The sequence below is a fragment of the Electrophorus electricus genome, chromosome 7 (genome assembly GCF_013358815.1).
Source record: "Electrophorus electricus isolate fEleEle1 chromosome 7, fEleEle1.pri, whole genome shotgun sequence".
In the NCBI taxonomy this organism is placed as follows: domain Eukaryota; kingdom Metazoa; phylum Chordata; class Actinopteri; order Gymnotiformes; family Gymnotidae; genus Electrophorus; species Electrophorus electricus.
In genome coordinates this window covers 3,316,422-3,336,285 of record NC_049541.1, presented here as the reverse complement: position 1 = coordinate 3,336,285, position 19,864 = coordinate 3,316,422, and the positions used below count along the sequence as shown (strand labels likewise).

The following is a 19,864-nucleotide window of genomic DNA, read 5'->3' as shown; positions in this document are numbered from 1 at the left end:
CCGGACTCCCTCATCACCCTCCCTCAACCCTCCGTGGACAGAGGTGCCCTGTAGCCGATGACAAGGGTCTGCAGGCACACTTTGTCTTTTATTTTGTGTGTGTGTGTGTGCTTTTTTAAATTCATTTTCAAGGATCCAAAGTTCACTTTAAGATGCAACAGATTTACGTTTTATATTCAGTATGGTGTTTATTTATTTATAATTTGGCCAAAGGAGGCCTAATGCCTGCTGTAGAGAGGGGGCTTGATGTCTAAGTCTCAAGCTTTTGGCACTCTCTTACTCTTCGTTCTAAGCATTAGTCCTGTGCTGCCTCCATGTTCTGGAACATTCTAACAAACTAAGATTGAACAAAGGAGAGATGGCAATAAAAGTCCCAGCACATGCCTCTACTGTTCTCTTAAATCAGTTAGAAGAGTCCAGTAGACCTATGTTCAAAAGCATGTGCTGACGTTTCACGGCTAACAGCTTCTTTGTTTATTACAGTTATTAGAATCACAGTTTTCAACCATCTTTAATCCACCGCCCTCTCTTTGAATTGAGCCTTTTGATAATCTAAGTCATGGCGATTGGCCGAGAGAATTTACACGAAAACCGAGTTCGTGCGTCGCAATCACATGCCTCCGGCGCACCAGGCGTATAAATTTTCGGGCCACGTTCGTCTGTCCCGGTTTGTTTGATCGCGTCTCGTTTTTTCCCCACTGCCAGCGTGGCTCAGCGCTCTCGCTTCAGCACAACGACAAAGGGATGGGGAAGAATCAATCAGCCCTCTGTGTCTGCCCCTACAGAATCATTTTAGCCCACGGGACCGACCAGACCGCTCCTCATGCCTAGAGCAATGGCGCCACCTGCTGGACAACGCTCGATATTCACCTATCAACTTTATTTTAGGCAGCATCGCATGAGTCATGGGGGCCAACGTAAGACATGCCATAGCATTCAGCGATTAACCAGAAACGACAACAGTCTCAATAATGTTGGTTTTCATTATTTTTTATTTATTTATTTTTTTGCAAGAACTTTTATATTTGAATCCAAAGGTATTTTAATTTACCAAAGAGTAAAAAGACGAAACAATCATTAACCAAAGGGAGTAGGGTAGAGAGCAGCTGCTGCTTGCCTTCTCCTGCGCGGAGGACGGCAGTGTCTAGTGGCCAAACGTAAAGGTAAAATGTCACTGTATGATTGAGTGCCAATGACAGATGCCTTAATGATAATCACGGAGGGGACAGGGGCACCGAGCCGCCCCTCAAACCCTTCTATTCTCTCCTCTCTTCTAGCAGTGAGGTGCAGGGCTGTGTACCTAACCGACAAATCATGTAAAACTAACTCAACATGGGGTCATTCCTGACATCAAATGTGTAGAAATAACACATAGTTTAAAAAAGCTCCAAAAACATACTACAAAATCCACTGGAAAGGAAATGTAAATATTCTTCTCTGTCTCTCTTCCTACCCCTACGTCCCCCTATACCCCACCCACACCCTTCTTACTCTCTTTTCCTCTATAATAACGATGCGGGTAATTAGTACCATAGACACAAAAGTTTCTATTAAATGTAACTCTTTGTGCTCTGTTGTGCGTAAACTACAAGTAAAGAAGCACCTTGTAAATGACATTGCAGAAAAGCGAAGTGAAGCGATTTTACTCTGAGAAAGACGAACCTGGAGAAATCAGAGACAAACAGAGAAACAAACAGGTTTTCGCATTGATGGGCGCAAAAAGACGGACTCCTAATTGGAGCGACCTCTGGACTCCAACCTCTCTGTCCTCGGACATCACTGAGCTGCATACTGGACTTTTCTCACGTGAGGTTCCAGTTATATTTGACATGACAATGTAGTCCTCAGTTTCTTTCCCCTGTTTTGAATTTAAGGGGTTCTGCTGGATGTGAAAAGGCTCTTGTCACCCAAAGCTGTTTAAAAACCCTCCAGTGGTTGCCAGTTGCAGTCATCCGGTTGCCAGTTGCAGTCATCTGGCTGGGTGCTGAAAAATAGGTGGGTTTCCCAGAGGCCGTCAACATAACTGGGACTTCAGCTTGGTGGGACATGCGGGTGTGGACAAACACCAAATTTCTTATTCGTAGTATCAAGCAAGAAGACAGAATGGTGGAATGGGCACAAATCCATAGACGCAGTTATCAGTGAACAAGTCCAGAGCCTGAGAGGTTTAGGGGTTTCTTTTTTTAGCGAGGTTCTTAAACAATGTTTAAATGTGAAAAAAAATCTGAACACATACACACACATCATTTGTAGTGAGAACCAGTGCGGCTACCTCACAGAAAAACAGTGGCACATGTGACACAGCCACTAATACCAAAGATACTTCAGCCTGTCAGTTATACCAAACCACTTTCCCCACCCCACCTCATCTCCATGTTTTACACACCCACACACGATAATGTAGCAACAAAAACATGAGTTTCTCTTTTGCGCATACAACTGCACAATGACACACACACACACACACATAGAGCAGTCAGACTGCATTATGACACACGCACACACACACACACACACACACATACACATAGAGCAGTCAGACTGCATTATGACACACGCACACACACACACACACACACACACACACACACACACACACACACACACACATACACATAGAGCAGTCAGACTGCATTATGACACACACACACACACCCACACACACATACATACACATGGAGCAGTCAGACTGCATTATGACACACGCACACACACACACACACACACACACACACACACACACACACACACACACACACACACACATGGAGCAGTCAGACTGCATTATGCCACGGTGAAGGAGGTGGCTTCTATGCAGTATATGTTGAGTGCCTTTTTCCTTCAACCACGGGTGGGATTGCTCTGGCCACACACACACACCACACACACACACACACACACACACACACACACACACACACACCACACACACACACACACACTCACACTCAATCTCTCTTACAACCATACATTCATATATGCATAGACTTACACAACCACATTGAAAAAATAGCATACTGTAATTCTTGTGTGCTAGTAGTAGATGATCACTTTACATTTTGATAAGGAAGCACTTTGTTTTTGTATGAAATGTTAAAATTGTTTTTCTATTTGCTATTTTTATTTGATGTATGCATTTATTTATTTACATATTTATGTGTTTATTTACATGGATTCTTTTTTTAACCATCTGAATAGTGCTTAGATCAATGAGGAGTGTTTTGCTAAGCCTGCAGTGTGATTTTGTTTCTAATGCACTTATACATCTCTGGCTTCAGACAAACACACACAAGCACGCACACACACACACACACACACACACACACACACACACACACACACACACACACACACCCCAACAGAGCTATTTTTGTGTGACTTACAGTATTAGGGGAGTGTTTATGTGTGTGCAGACAGCAGAAGTCAGAGATGTATACATAGTGATCAGCTAAACATATGTCTCATTTATTCACTATCATTATCATCTGGCCAGTCCCATCTGATTAGCAATCAATTCTCCACCTATCACACATCTAGTGGTACAACGTGGCAGGCATGTGTTGACAATGAAAATCTGATATACCTCAAAAACTTTAATGTAAAGGCTATGTAATAAAACAATAATGATGATAGTACTGGTACCTAAAGATAATGAATATTGCTAAAATAATAGTTTTGGAAATATTGTGACTTGAAGCTTTATACTGTTCTGTATTCTCTTGTTGCTTTGCCATATTTGGTTTAGATTTTTGCAGTAGCATGTTCCCTGAAACTCCACCCACTTTTTAAAACTGAGTACAAGACTTCCTGAATGTTGGGGTAGGGGACAGAATGAAGTAGGTGTTAAATCAGAGGTGAAAAAAGTCCAGCATTTAATAGGTAGCCCCCACACTGTCTCTTGTATTCAGTCCAGGTTGTTGCCCTGATATCCTTATTAGTATTCATGTAAAAAAAAAAAAAGGAACTTTTTTTAAAAATGAGACATTGGATTACAAGGGTACTGGGGAGCTGGGCTGGCAAATCCAAACTTGTGAGACCATGACAGACATGTCATGAGCAAATCTCACTTCCTTTACATTTTGCTTGGCATCTGGGTTTTCTCTCCTGCCCCCTCTGTGTGATTCATTTGTTTTTATCTTGTACGCAAATGCAATTCTGTTCGAATAATGTTTCTTGTGTGTTGTTCAAGTGATTCTGATATCTAAAAAAAAGAAAAAAAATCCAGTCAACTGCAGCTCTGCTGTTAAGGAGACGCAGACCATTCTTTTATGCATGGATATTAAACTAAGTGTTTAGAAACTGCAGGATTACTCTTCCTTTTTGGCCAAGGAGAGGGTGTGGGATAAAGGTAGACTGGCCAGGGTGGGAAACGTCTGACAAAACTGACACCAAGCCTATTTGTTTTATTTAATTTTTTTCATTTTATTTATTTACCTGTTGCATTTTTGTTGCTTGTAGGCTTTGCTCTTCCCTTGTTAAAACGCATGCGTTGTATTCTCCTCTGTCCTCGGCCTTTTTTGTGTTGCATTTGAAGTGTATATATGAATCAAAGCCCTAAAGGTCATGTCAGGACTTGCAAGCCTGACTCTCTATTTGGAGCCACAACTGTGAGTTTTTTTTTTTCCAGTTCAGATTTCTGTATTTATGATTTAGCCTGTGGTCTGTTTACTTAGCGACACCCACAAGCCTGTGGCCGTGTCGTCGTACCGCTAAACAGCTTTTCCGCGTCGTTTTGAGCTGGAGTGCAACGTCTGAGTGCGCTCGGAGCTGAGGTGAGCCCCCTGGTGGCCAAGTTCTCTCCCTCCTCTGGTCTCCAAGAACCAATCAGAAACAAGTGTCTTTGTGATGGTAGAAGACAATCAATTTCGACTGAGGAGGAGAGAGAAAGACAAGAACCAAAAAAAAAAGAAAGAGAAAGAATGAACGGAAAGAAGGAGGGAAAAATGCGAGAAAGGTAGAGACGCTGTTAAGCGGGCGAGATTCAAAGACTGGGAGAGAGATCCTCAGAGAGATGACCAAGTCCTCCTCCAGTCAGTGACACTGAATTTTTTTTTTAGGGACTGCTATGTAAATAGCATCCCACTGACTAATCACACCACCTCCATGAACTATAGCTTTTTAATTTATCAAATTTTCCTTTGCTAGAACACCGATCTACACTGACCTGTTTTATCCTAGTGGTTACAGTTACAGTTATCCTAATGAGTACAGTAATCCGAATCTGAATCTTCATCAGCAAGTCTTAATTTGAGACTTTAGTAAATAGGCCATTAACAATGCAGTTCTCACCATGACGTTTATCAATAAAGACCACTGCCATCTAGTGGTCTTCATTAATACTACACACCGCCATAATGAAAAGGAACCATGCCCTCGTCTGTAGAGCAAAGTTAACGCATAGTTCGGTCCCTATCAGTCTAATTTTAAAGAACACAGCAGACACCTTCCTGTAGTGCATCTAGTGTAGAGGAGTGACCATTACAACTCTCTCCACTCCTCTCCTACACACCATTGTGAAATAGCAATGTTGGCCTCCTCGAGCGTGATGCCTGTAGAATCTAGAGACTGAGGAGGGAAAAGTAATTTTTTTTTTTTTTTTGCACAGAGAGCTATGCAAACACCATTTCCAGTCCCCTCTCTCTCTCTCTCTCTCTCTCTCTCTCTCTCTCTCTCTCTCTCTCTCTCTCTCTCTCTCTCTCTCTCTCTCTCTCCTTCGCTCTCCTCCTGGTCCCATGCTCCCTCTCTCCATCCCACCCCCTAAAGCCAGCTATGATTCCACATGGTGCTTTTGCGGCTGCCACGTTCCCCTATCAAATGTAATATCAGCGTTGTCCTCAATGAAGTGCCTATACTATGCGCACCGAAACTCACCGAGCTTGTGCTGTATACTTCCCTATCTGAAGTATGCCGGTGTAGACCTTACAAACACCAGGGGGCACAGTTGGGGCAACAAAGAACTGTGGCTCCTTTGAATCACATGGATTGTGTCTGGGACGGGGTTACAGGTTAATAGCTACAAGGCTGGCTGAAAGCGTAGAATGAAAGGGTAGCATTGTTTGTTTCAGGGTTATGACCTTCCCTAATTTAAAAAGACACACATGACTGGGGATAAATTGAAAGAACAGAAGGAATCCACCAAACCTGAAACAAAGAACTAAGAGGCGGGGGTGGGGGGGTGGTACGTGAAATGTGACAGACACATGATCTTTGCACACAATCTACACTATGAGAGTGCCCGTGGGGAGCCAAAGATTGTAGAACTGACAATCTAAATCTCACCATTTCACCATTCATCCTTTCATTCTTAGAGTCACCTACCTGGTAATGTATTTCTCCCTCTGCCACCATGACATGACAAAATCACATGCTGTAATTGTGCGAGGCACTCATTTCTCTGAATTCCTGTTCTCCCAGTCTTAGTCTCACAGGTATAGAGGGCCTGTACAGTTACTTATGTTCACATGTTGAGTCCTTTAAAGAAGGCAAAAACCAAGTAATAACTGTTACAGAACATAAATGAAATGAAACGACTAGTATGGATAAAAAAAAACAATTGTGTGTTTTGGTTAATTAAATAAAGAAACAATTGGAAAATAAGTGTTTTCTTTGCCTTTCGATGATCAGCAAAGATGAGAACAAAATGGTCTGAAGTGAAATTTAACAGGGATTTAAGTGAGGGATTTAAGGCTTAGCCAATTATATCTCATCAATGCCACCTAGTGATAACAAACTCAAACCCCAGCACACAACTGAAAAATAAAGCAAAGAGTTCTCTCTCAGAACACAGCACTGCACTCTGAGCAGTCTAATTATGATTTAGGCGTTGTGTGTCTATGGTGGCATGGTGAAGGGGTCACAACAGTGCACATTTACACAAATACACATGAAAGAGGACAGAGAGACAAGTCCGCAGTGTGGAACATGCTTTTATGAAGAAAATGTGTTTTTTTTCCTTTACAAGACAAACAGTATAAAACAAATATATGCTTGAAAACATAATCAAAACAAGACCAAGCCTCTGTGGGGTTGGATGAAATACCGGCACTGAAATCATGATCACCCCAAGAGCCTCAGTCAATCCAAGTCAGTGTAGCATGCACTTCTCACACACATGCTGCCATATGGTCAGTGGATTGCAGGGGAATGGAAATGTGTATATGGCACTGAATCCAGTAAAGACCCTGAAAGGCTGGCTGTAGTTCAAGATCAAAAACCCGCATGCTTTGTGTGCTTTGTGTAGATTGAGTTTTGTGTGGTGTTGAGTGACAGGAGTTTTTGTTGAGCCATACCAGTATTTTAAACAGAGCAGCATGCTGCCGTGGCACTGCCATAGTAATTCATTTTGGGAGCTTCTCCTAAATATCTATGGCATATCACCTTGTAATTGTTTTGTGCTTAGACTATCTGTGGCTCTGGATGTAAACTTTAACAGCAGGATTGCATTATTATATGAAAGAGAAAGAGAATAAGAGAGAAAATTTGAGCGAGAGAGAGAGAGAGAGAGAGAGAGAGAGAGAGAGAGAGAGAGAATCACCCACACACACATTCATCCTTTCTGTCATCAAATACCAAAATGAACCACACACCTAGAAGCAAGTCCTCTCTGATCTTGAGTGTATAATATTAGAGTTAATGCACTGGGAAGGACTTCAAACATGTAACAAATCAAGAAATAAACACAAAGGGGTGATAACACTTTGCTCCCAGGAGGATCTGAACAGCCACACACATATGGCTCTTATTTATAGACATTATTATCCCAAATATTATTTTTCATCCAGTCCCACAGTGTGCTTTAAGGATGTTAAATGAGATTTACACAAGAACAGACGTGTTTGGGAGTTTTCAGGGATTTCAAAGAAATGCATGCATAGATCAGATCTGCTAGTTCACAAGAGAGAAAACCATTTCACGAATAGCATTCCTGAATCTCTTAATAAGATTTATTCATTATAAGTACAAATATTAACAGGAAATGTATCACCAAAACCATGGCACTTTTGATATATTTCATATAGCCTATTCTATATTCTATCTTTCACAGCTGTCGACAAAACTACTACCATTCTTTCGAATAAGGACAGCTAATAAATCTAGGGCTAGGTTATCAAGAGTTTGACATTTACTTGAATCAGAAAACTTGATCTGTGTAGAAGGTCAAACTGAAACTGTTTAAAATTACTTGACTGGCACAGCTCAGGGACCCTGGTGTGCTTTTCACTGTTTTAATTTGCCCAAATGAACTAAAACATTGTACCTTGTACAGATATTATCGTTATTATATTATGTGAGGCTATCAGTCTTACTTTTTATAAGATACTGTTAATCAGTATGATTCGGATTTATTATGTGTATGTTATTACAACTATTCACCACCAGAGAGCAGTGGTGGCATTTTCAACGCTTGATGCTCAAAAATCGATACGAAATATTTGATGTTTCTTCTAGTCTATGTCAATAAAACTGTTGCTTAGCGATCTTAAAATTTTTTTTTTTTTAAATTTGCGAGACAAAATCTGAATAAGGATTTTAAGGTAAGCCTCTAAATGGAGATCCAGAGTTGTTCTTGTGTACTGTTCTCCCTTAATGTAAATGGAATCCCTTTAAACACCACAGATTACATCTACCGTCCAGGCTCTTCTTTTTCCTTCGTACAAGAGCGCAACATTTAGTGTCCTTGAAATAAATTAAATAAATGAAAGTAATGCATAAATAAATCCTCTTATTTACACAAACCTTCAGTCTGTGGCTGACAAGCTTGTGTGGCTGTTTGCTGTCTTGCATGTTTCGCAGAACACCACTGCCAATGTGTGTGTGTGTGTGTGTGTGTGTGTGTGTGCGTTAGTCTCTCTCAGCTAGTAGAAGTGGTATACAAATACTCTTGTGTGACACATTTGTGTGGGATGTCTGAAAGTGTGTGTGTGTGTGTGTGTGTGTGTGTGAGAAAGAGCGAGCGATAGGTCGCCCGCTGCCTGTGTGTGCAGTACACTGCATATGATGGCAGATTGATGAGGAGATGGAGGGGAGTGTTAGACCGACTTCCTTAAGATCACAGAAAAATCAGAGGCTAGTACGAGGCCAGAATGGAAGCATGAGGAGAATGTCTGGGACACTTGCTAAATCGCACTATAATAGATGTGTCGAAAGCAAATGTTGCTATTGACGTCATTATGGCAAAATAGAAATTCTGTGCTTTTGTTTGAGAACTAAATATATGAATACAAATACATTACACAGCCACATAATAATATAATGATGTGCAGGAAAATATTTGTTTGCTTTTTGTAAAGAGAATACTTGATTAATTAATTTACTATATTTTTTAATCTTATTTATCTGCAGCCACATTCCAGATTTGGATTGCTCCTAAGGAATCATTTTACCAGGTCAGCGATCTGATAAATCCTTTCAGTGTAATAACAATAATCCCGTTGAAAGTATTAAACTGTCGCCGCGAAGCTCCACTGGTTGAAGAGAAGCAGTTGTAGTGGAGACTGTGGAAACACCTTCGCTCTTTTCCACGGAGCTTTAGTTACTGCAGTAGAGCGTGTGTCTGGGAGGCAGGTGTCAGAGCTTCAGTCCTCTGAGACGCGAAGGGACGCGAAAAGAAAGCTAAAATAGAAAGAAAGACAGACACAGAGGAAAAGAAAAAAAAACACAGGAAAAACAGAGTAGAGAAGAGGACAGAGTGGAGGTCAAAGGGATTCCAGTCTGTCCTGTCAAACTTGCAGCTGACAAGATAGAGGCACTGACTGCAGTGAAACGGCTCAACGGGATGTATTTAATAAGCCTAAAAATATACAGCTCCATCAAAACGTCATATGAAACGCTTCTACCCATTACATTTATCTATCTTTTAACAGGTCAGACACCTGGAATGAAATATATTAGACTTTTTTTTTTTCAGTTCGCATCTGCATCATTTCAAAGGGAACGCAGTACGGGAAAAAAACCTCACAATCCTCAGAGCTGTCAGATTTTACTGTTTGTCAGCTACAACGCAAGAACAGTCCGCATCCGATATAACATCTTCCTCACCACATATAAGCAATTCTATCCTCTGCTGGACAGAGGAAGCGTCAAGGATAAACGGGTGTTGGGTAACGCCGGGAGGATACGAGTCCACATCCCGTCTGGGCCTCGGGTCTCTCCTTCTAAACACCACACCTAAACACAGTGACTGACTGCACGGCTAAGACCTAACGCCAACTAAAAGCGCTAACGAACCTAGAGAACGAATCGGACCGACCGACCAAACGAACGAAACGACACCGAGTCACAAAAACAACATCGACTGCACTCACGACAAGCACACTCCAACCTACCTCTCTGCTGATGATCTCGGTGAGGTCTGAGAACACTTAGATAAGTTTTAAATAATGAGCGAAACTTGGAGGTAGGTGGGCTGGGCCCAAAAAGAGTGATTAGTTTGCCAGAAATCACCATTATACTCAGGATTCCTTGGTTTCTTAATCTGTTCCCAACACTAGCTCCCAGCTAGGTCTTTTGGCATGTATCGATTTTCTGTTCGGAGTTAGCAGAACTATGATTTATTTATTTATTTATTTTATGGAGGAGTATTTTACTGTACACTATTAGGGAGCGCACCGCCAACTCATGGTCCGTTAAGGACTCACTTTTGGGCTGCTTGGATTAACTTGAACGGTTAATTAACCTGCAATTTGTTCTCAACAAACCTCTAAATCTTTTTGTGGTGACAGTATTGAGAAAAGATAATTCTTTAACATAACATTTGAATAACAACTGGCAATGAAACATCAGTGAAAACCGAAAACAAAAGAAATTCAAAGTAAGTACAAAATACATATCAAACTTAACATATAAAGAGTTAATGCCTTCTACAGTCAAATACACATACGCTAGATGGGTGTCATGATTTTCATTTACATCCGTGGTCACCAGCCAGGGACCCCTCCCTCACTGAGACCCAGTCGGGGTGTAGGGGGCGGGGTTTAATGGGGTGGGGGGGACTGGGTAGGAGAAGCAGAGACTTTTGTACACTGGCCGCCAAATAAATGTCGGAAAAAAACCATAGTGAGTTGTGGTGATAATGGTATCACCAAATATGCTCTCACATATATGCCTTGCATGTGTAACATACTGCAATGCTGTGATGCACAGAAACTGTTGGTTAGATGCTAAATGATAATATACTTCTGTATAACACTGAACCTAAAATCAGTTGGTGTCATCAAAAGGCTTAAAATCGTGGCATGATATGATGGTAATACCGTTATGAATGCACTATATCAGTATGCGCTTCTGGGCATTTAGATTTTTTGAATTTGTCCATCCTTCAATCCAACTTCAAAAAGAAACTCTCTAACTGACTATGAAAAGTCATTCCTACATTACATTATCAATGTAGCAAATGCTCTCAAAGTATAGCAATAAACACTATAATCTCTCTTATTGCACCTGATGCTATTACTGCCGGAGCCAGCAAAATAAAACTGCATTCCAATTAACATAATTAAAATGGATGTGCATGGTGATGCTAAAGCAGCAGCTCTGAACCTAACATGCATTCCAATTAACATATTAAGCGATAAATTATTAGGAAAGTTAATCAAACAAAAAATCTTTACAATGGCATAATAGAAAAATAAAATGAGCTCTGGTACTATTATTTTACAGTTAACTGAAAATGCAATCAGGAGAAACTGCAGTGTGGTGAGGAAGCTTCAATGTATGTCTCACATCTTCAATGTATGTCTCACATCTTCAGTGTATGTCTCACATCTCTTCCTGCATAGCACTATGCATTTGCTCATCATTGTAAATAAATAAAGCTATAAATGTTGTACAGAGCTGTGAATGCATATGGCTTGTGTGTGTGTGTGTGTGTGTGTGTGTGTGTGTGTGTGTGTGTGTGTGTGTGTGTGTGTGTGTGTGTGTGTGTGTGTGTGTGTGTGAGACATCCAGTGGCCCCGATACCCAGGCGGCCTCCCCCCATGTAGGCCTGTGGGTCGTGGGCGTGTGTCTAGTCCCAGGGGGGAGAGGATATGAGAGAGTCACCTCCCTCATACCAGCCCTCCACCACCCTGGTGCAAACACTCTGCCTGCACTGAAGGTGCAGCCAGTACCCAAGGCTTGGCTTCCTAACCAGACCCTGAGGTCCTGGTTGCACATTAGTTTGCACCCACTGCGATGCAGTGCTGCTGCGGGAGCACCAAACATCGGCGTCGCCGTGGTAGCAGCGCACCTGCAGGGTTGCGGCCAGTGTGCTTGCCCCAACTCACCCAGCGCATAATCGCAGACACAACAGAATGCCAAAGCTCTCAAACTCAACGGGATTTAATCGCTTCACTTTTTGTTTATTGGTAAAGCTTAAGCTGTATGGTGGCCAAATCTTTTTTAGTATTCAAAGCAGGGAAGTCTTATTTAGGTCCTTGCCTCGGCACCTTGTTTCCAGCTGTGGGATGATGTTTAAGGTAGGTGTAAAAAAAAAAGGGGTAAGGAAATAGCTGATGCTTTGTCGGTGCATCAATTATTTTCATATCTGGCATTTGTAAGGAGTTCACCTATGCCATTGTTCTGAAGCTACTGCATGTTAAATTGATGGAAAAAGGATTGGTTTTGGGATTGGGTGCCACTATTGGTCCCTCTAAGATGCAGTTCAGTTTGTACAAAATAGTTATCATCTTAATAACAGGATGTGGTATGTTAACAACAGGATTTTGTGTTTTTAGAAAAGTGGCAACCAACTACCCATGCAAATAGTGTTGGGAAAGGAAACTTAATTTTTAGCTTAATTTTCTATGATTAATAAATATTAAAGTAATTTATAAAAAGTGACTTAGTGTCACAAAAATAATGGTACCATCGCACAATAATATTGGTACCATCACAGAGATATTAATTCCCTTTCTAAAGGCATTGAGATCAAGGTATGCTTCATCATGTCAATTCCTAAGATTAAATCTTGACCTGGGACCTTCAGGGTTTTATTTCACAGTTTTGCTACGCGTTTTCTGCGAGTCTGCGCTGAGTGTTTATGTTGGGTGCTCATGCCTCCCCCAGGGGACCCCTGGCTGCGTTGTTTCATATCATTTTCATGTTGAACTTGCGGGTCCCTCCGGAGGTCCCGCTGGTGGTGGGCCCCTCTGTCTTCCTGAATGAGTACTCGACTGTGAAGTTGTTCTTGCGTTGGCCTCGTCCGCGGCTCCACACGAACAACAGCAGGAAACAGAAGAGTACCACACCCAGGAAGGTGATGCAGCCCATGGCTGTGGACACCAGGATGGTGGTGAGGTCCAGGGTGAACTTGAGGAAGACACGGGTGCTGTTCAGACCCGTGTCGTTGAAGTCTGCCGTGTACAGCGAGTGGTTGACAAACGGCGCTGAGTCTAGAGGCTGCCCTTTCACCGTCAGCGTGGCAAAGTATGTGTCGTTGCCGCCAGCGTTGCTGGCGATGCAGATATATGTGCCACTGTCAGCCACCTGGGCGTAGCGGATCTCCAGTGTACCGCTTGGCAGGACTGTGATCCGGCCACTGCTTTTTGACGTGATCCTCCGACGCTGTGGCGAGATCCAGATGATAGCGGGTGCCGGTTCGCCATCTGCACGACACAGGAAGGACACTGGCTGGCCCTCGCGCACCGTCAACTGCTGAAGCTTCCGGTTGCGGATTTTGGGTTTCTGGCAGGTGAAGTAATCAAACAGTGCTGAATCGGTAAAACTGCTCAGCGTGTTGCCCTGGACCTCAGCAGGCCCGGCGCACACCGGGACCTTGCCGTCGAAGTTCAGGGTCCGTCTGCGTTGCAGGATCCAGAGAAGCCGGCAGTCACAGGACAAAGGGTTCCCATCCACCCGCAAAGTCTCAAGGCTGTTGACAGAATGGAAGGAGCTCTCCTCCAAAGTGACGAGCTCGTTGTTGGACAGGTTGAGCACTCGGATCTGCCTCAAGCCAGCCAGGGCATGTGGCTCCACGGTCTGCAAGTTAGTGCTGACCATGTGCAGCTCTTTCAGCCTTATCAGATCCTTGAATGCCCAAGGATCCAGAACAGATATGGGGTTGTAGGACAGGTTGAGGGAGGTCAGGTAGGCCAGGTTACGGAAAGAAGCAGAAGGTACAGCAGTAATGTTGGTATAAGTGATGGACAGCCAGGACAAGTTTAGGCCCTGAAAGCTGAGGGGGGAGATGTACTCCAGGAATGGCCAGTTGTCGATCTCCAGACCACGTAAAGCAGTCATCTTGCGGAAGTTTTGGTCCTCAAGGGCGGAGATGCTGAGGTGGCGCAGTCGAAGGGTAACCAAGTTGCGTAGGTAAGACAACGTTTGGCCAGAGAGAGAAGTCAGATTGCATCTTTCGATTGTCAGGTCCTCCAGACCCAGCAACCCCAAGAAAGCCTTATGTGAGATGTAGACCAAGTCATTGTCTCCAACCTGGAGAATGTGGGGTGAGGGATGACAAAATACTGGATGAAGTACAAACGTCAGTATACTGGTGACCATGCACATTTAATTTTTCTCTTTAGTCTAATGATATTTTTCAATCCAATCCAATCCAATGCATCCATCCATCCATCCACCCACCCACCCACCCACCCACCCAACCATGCACTAACCTCAAGGTGTTTGAGGCTGTGTAGGTCCTGAAAAGTGTAGTCCAGCAGGATTACAATCTTGTTCTCACTCAGGTCAAGGGTGGTGAGGTTGGACAGGCGAGCGAAGGCGCCCATGGGCACCAGCTTGAGTTGGTTTGCGCGGAGATGTAGTGTGCGCAGGGCCTGCAGGCTGGCGAATGCATTGGGCTCCAGCGTGGAGATGAAGTTCTCGCTTAGGTCCAGATCCTCCAGACGTGGGTACGGTGCCAGGTCTCCCGGTGCCACCCAGCGCAGCCGGTTCCGGCTGAGGTCCAGCAGCCGCGTCTCTGTGGGGATACCCTCGGGCACGCCAGAGAGGCGCTTGCGCTGGCAGGAGACAGAGCGGAGCTGAGCCACGCAGTCGCAACGTGGTGGGCAGCTCGGGCACACTGGGGCGAGGGCCAGCAGAGCCAGGCTCACACCCAGCCAGCCCAGGCCCCATACGGCTGCCATGAGCACCCCACCACCTCACTCAGGAGGAATCAGTCTACTACACACCTACAGAGAGAAAGAGAGAGAGAGAGAGAGAGAGAGAGAGAGAGAGATGAGGTGGACAGAAGGGAGAAGCATGGGTGGGGGGGGTAGGAAGTGGGGGAGGTGTGTAATTAGAACATATGTACCCTTCCGAAGTGTCCTGTGAAAAACTGTGATATGCATATTAGCATATAAAAATAGCACACTGCCAAAAGCTTTGGGCAAAAGGGATTTGTATCAATGTCTGGGATAAAATTGTTTCTAAGCTTTGTGCTCATGTAGGCAAAAAGCCTTGCTGAAAAAAAATGACCAATCTTGCATGACTGAATACATATAGCACTGTGCATAAACCATGTGTTAACCACTCACTTTAATGCACATTGAACTCATCAAACCTGTGGAATAATGCAAAGAGACAGGAAGACGTGCCTGGAAACCAAGTCTGTGTGTGTGTGTGCATGTGCGTGTGTGTGTGTGTGTATGTGTGTGTGCGTGTGCGCAAGCATACATGTGTGTTTGTGCCTGCCTGCACAGCCTGAGTGTGTCATTTCACTTTGAATAAATTAAAGCTGGAAGACTGTGTGTGACCTTCTGATTACATAAAAGAAGGAAATATTTGTTGCACAATGGAAGAGCAGATGACACTGAATTGGGGATGGAGTGGGGGAGAGAGAAGATCCATTGTCCTACACTAATGTACTATTTATATTCCTCATGGATTTACAGATAACACTGTTGTGGCTATGCAGATAGAACAGACCTACTGAGAAATTACACATGGCTTCAGGGCTTCTTATGTAACATGAATGGCAGGTATGAAAAGGCCATAAAGCACGGCTGAACACTCAGTGTGTCCAACTACAAATTAAACCTTGCAATCGTTCACGGTGACTGTGGGAGGGGCAGACAGGTGGCTTATCTCAACATCACGCTGATACGATCACAACGTGGGGCAGTCAGAAGAGATAGCATTCTGTGAGAGCCAGTTTTCCATTTGTTCTGGAAATGCAGCAATCAAAACATCCGATTCTTAAACTGAAATAAGCAGCAGGAAGCGAAATGGCTGCACTGCAGAGAAATACCTCAGATTTATAAAACGGAGGGGGCTGCATATTATCACGAATGGTCACCCTCCTCACGTCCCTGATGTCATGGTTTCCCTGTCTTCCTGCACTCTGTGGTTCCATGCCTTAGTTTCGTTTTCTCCGCTCCGTCTGTTCCTCTATTCCACTCCTCGTTTTAGTTTCCGCTGTTCCCATGTTCACCTGTATCTGTTTAGTGTCTGATTGTCTTGGTTATTTAAGCCCTGTGGTTTTGGCTTCTAGTTGTTGGTTATTGTGGTAAGTTATGGCTTTCTGTCAGGTTTGCCTCAGGCTTGTTTTACTGTTGTTGCTGCTTTTCTGTGTACTCCAGCTGTGTTAGGTTACCCTCAGCACCCCTTAGCCTCTGTTTGTTTTACCCTTCATGTTCGTGTTTCCTCATGAAATAAACTGCCTCCTGCATTTTGCATTCTACCTCTTGCATTGTGCCTGTTGGAAGTGTAACACATATTAAGATGGTGCAGGAGGTATTAAAATGATAGCCGTTGTCCTGAAATTTACAGAGGTGTATTATTGGGCTCTCGCTCCCTCCTGCATGGGCTCAAAACCGAATGCCACCAGAAGGCTTCCTACAACGAATCACTGTATTTGACAGTGTAAGAGAAGCAATTTTTCCATGGCTCTGCAGTGCGTTGGGTCCAGAACCAGGAAGCACAAATGCTCATTTAAAAATGTTTTGGTTTTATGCCCGAGCAGCCACAGCATTGCTTCCAGTGTCTCAGGTTTGAATCCCAGTTGTAGCCATATGCTGCCCATGCCGGGGAGACCTTGAAATGCTGATTGGTAGTAGGTGTGTGCTATCTGCCCAATCATGCAATAATCACCAGTATTAAATCAACTCTTGGAGTACATATTGCCCTGAGTGGACTCCTATGCGGTTTGTCAAAGTTAAAGGAACCATAAGTCATTTTTCCAATAGTTTTTCTGCATATTACGAAACGGCTATCTTTGCTCACTCATGCAATAATCACCAGTCTTAAATCAACTTCTTCAGAGTACCTTTTACTTGGTGCTCCTGAGAGGATGTCTGAGGCTTGTTAAAGGAACAATAATTCATTTTTCTAATGATTCTTCACACTATGAAACAGTCCTCATACTGACACCTAGTGGCCTGAGTGTTTCAGAGATTCTGTATTAAGTCCATTTTAAACATGACCACCTCCATGTGAGAAAATGGTGAGTGACTTTTTGCTACTTTAAATTCGAAAGAACTGTTACTGCTGTGTGATACACTAGTGAATCTTGCTATAGCAGGAAACTGTCTAGAACTAAGATATTGAAAAATTTGTTAAGAAATTAGACTATTTTTAAATACAATGTAGTCAAGGAAGTCACTATGCTGAAAGCAGTCAAGATCATCCTAATACACATTTGTGAATATTCTCAATGTAAAACTTTTAAAACCTTTTTCAAGATTTTTACAACCAGGTCATTTTTCAAAAGGATTTTAAAGGAATATTTTAGAACGACTGCAACTAAATGTTTATATGCTATTACAGGCAAAAATTAAGATGTTTCTTAAAATAACACAATTTATGGGAAGTATGTTTAAAACTCACTCACAATGGAGCCAAATAGGACATGCAGTCGGTGTCAATACACAAAATAATCATGTATTGAAACGACAATTATACTTCAGTACACTGCATGTTAGCATGAGGCTGGTAAGGGAGAATCTCTTACTAAGACTGTTCACATTAAGATTTATCCTTTTTATCAACTCCAGAGCAAAAGAGTGGGACAAGTTTGTCAATTCGAAGTGCTTCAATGTTGTTTGGTTATGATTCATTGCTAGTTGACAGGTTCCTAGGGACCAGACAGGAGTAGATAGTGATTCAGTGATTTATAAAGTAGTCGTACTAAACTCAAATCTGTAATAAATTGAAAGCCAGGATAAGGATTTGATAATTGGAGTAAAATGGTCACTTCTCTTTGTTCTGATAAGCATTCTAGCAGCTGCAGTTTAAATAAGCTGTAACTGTTTAATAGTGGTTGTGCAAAAACCAGTATAAAGGCCACTGCAGTAGACCAGCCTGTTGAAGATAAATGCATAGGTTAGTTTCTCCAGGTCCTGCTTATACACACATTCTTTAGAAGGTAAAAGGCTGACTCTGTTATTGATTTGATGTGGCTGCTAAAGTTCATATCTGAATTCATTATTATGATAAGATTTCTAACTCGGTTTTTAGATGTCAGGGCTCCAGTGTCAAGATGAGCACTTGACTGGAGTTTATGCTCTTTACTGCTAGATATAATTACCTCTGTCTTTTCTTGTTTAGTTGTAGGATGCTTCCTCTCATTTAGTTGTTTACTAGCTCTTGGCACTGACACAAAGTAATGATAGAACTGTTCTAGTAGAATAAGCACTCTAATTTTGTCCCTGTGCTGGGGTGTTGGAGATGACTAACACACATTTGACTAAGTTTGTAGGGCGAACATGCATTTATTGCCATTTGTTAATTTGGTGGTAGAAATAAATAACAGGGCGTGTGACATCAAATTCACCAGTGCAACGTTAATTTTGAACAAACTTTGGCTTCAAACTGCACTTGCACTACTGTCTCCTCAGACCTGCTCTTAGCGCAGATGCAGGTGTATCATGGTGTTGTCCTCACTTCACAGACACACAAAATACCATTTTGTGTCCATTTTCTCACAACAAATTTTAGATCAGACATCACTAAAACTATCTCCCAGTTACTAACTAAATGCAACTGATTTAATTATTTTTTCCGTAAGGATAAATAATTCTATTGTGACTATTAAATGTGCATCAGACAGTTGGCATGTCATTACCCATGGCAAATTATATAATTTAAATAATTAAGCACATCACAGTTATGTAAATATTAATTTTATTCTCATCACAGTGAGCAACAATGATAACAATAATAGTATATATTTTTATAGTTAATGTTTATTTGCTAATTATTATAGCATCATTGTTGTTAATTCTTATTATAAAAAGAAAATATTATTGTTACTATAATATGACCTACTCTGACACACTCACTGCTGTGATAAAATTGGTCACTATACATTGGTCATTGGTCACCAAATTTTTTTTTATAGGGAATGAGAAGGTCAACTGATTGGATATTGCAGCGTCACACCTGCTGATCCTTTGATCAGTCTAACCAAACCTCTTTTTGGAATTGCGCTACTCTGCACTGGATTAGTGCATCAGTGCCAGTCATGCAAACAGCATTTCTGCCACACTAACGTGACTGTGTAAAGGTCAGATTCTTTATTTCTGCCAAGCCCACATGTGAATATGCCAGGGTCTGATGCCTTATTTCTGCCAAGCCCACGTGTGCCTGCATCGCGGTCTGATTTCTGCAGCTGTATTTCTGCATTGCTCTGAGTCCACAAAAGTAGAGCCCTAAAAGTTCAACTCCTGCCACATTGTTCACAGATAAGCAAAACTTCTACCAAGAAAAGTGGTCGCATTCTTGAAGCAATGAATTATGTCTGTTTACATTTATCTGACACTTTTATCCAAAGCAACTTACAGTTATGACTGAGTACAACTTGAACAATTGAGGGTTAAGGGCCTTCCTCAGGGGCCCAACAGCAGCAGGGCTTGAACCAGCAACTGTTCAATTACAAGTCAAATACCTTAACCACTGAGCTACCACTGCCCTAGCTGTTTAAAATTATACTAGTTATAGTTATTCAGAA

General features: G+C 42.5%; 1 protein-coding gene across 3 annotated transcripts in view; it reads right to left on the bottom strand.

Annotated features, from left to right (window-relative positions):
• Positions 1-9,258: 9,258 nt before the first annotated feature.
• The window catches only part of LOC113584695 (leucine-rich repeat and immunoglobulin-like domain-containing nogo receptor-interacting protein 3), a 34,621-nt gene continuing 24,015 nt past the window's right edge, over positions 9,259-19,864 (bottom strand). For all 3 annotated transcript variants that reach the window (XM_027021769.2, XM_027021770.2, XM_027021768.2), the window contains 2 exons: positions 14,592-15,107; positions 9,259-14,409 (listed from right to left, as the gene is read on the bottom strand). In XM_027021769.2, coding sequence (XP_026877570.2) covers positions 13,066-14,409; positions 14,592-15,062 — 1,815 coding nt within the window. In that variant the 5' untranslated portion in view covers positions 15,063-15,107 and the 3' untranslated portion in view covers positions 9,259-13,065. The remainder of the gene's footprint in view (positions 14,410-14,591; positions 15,108-19,864) is intronic.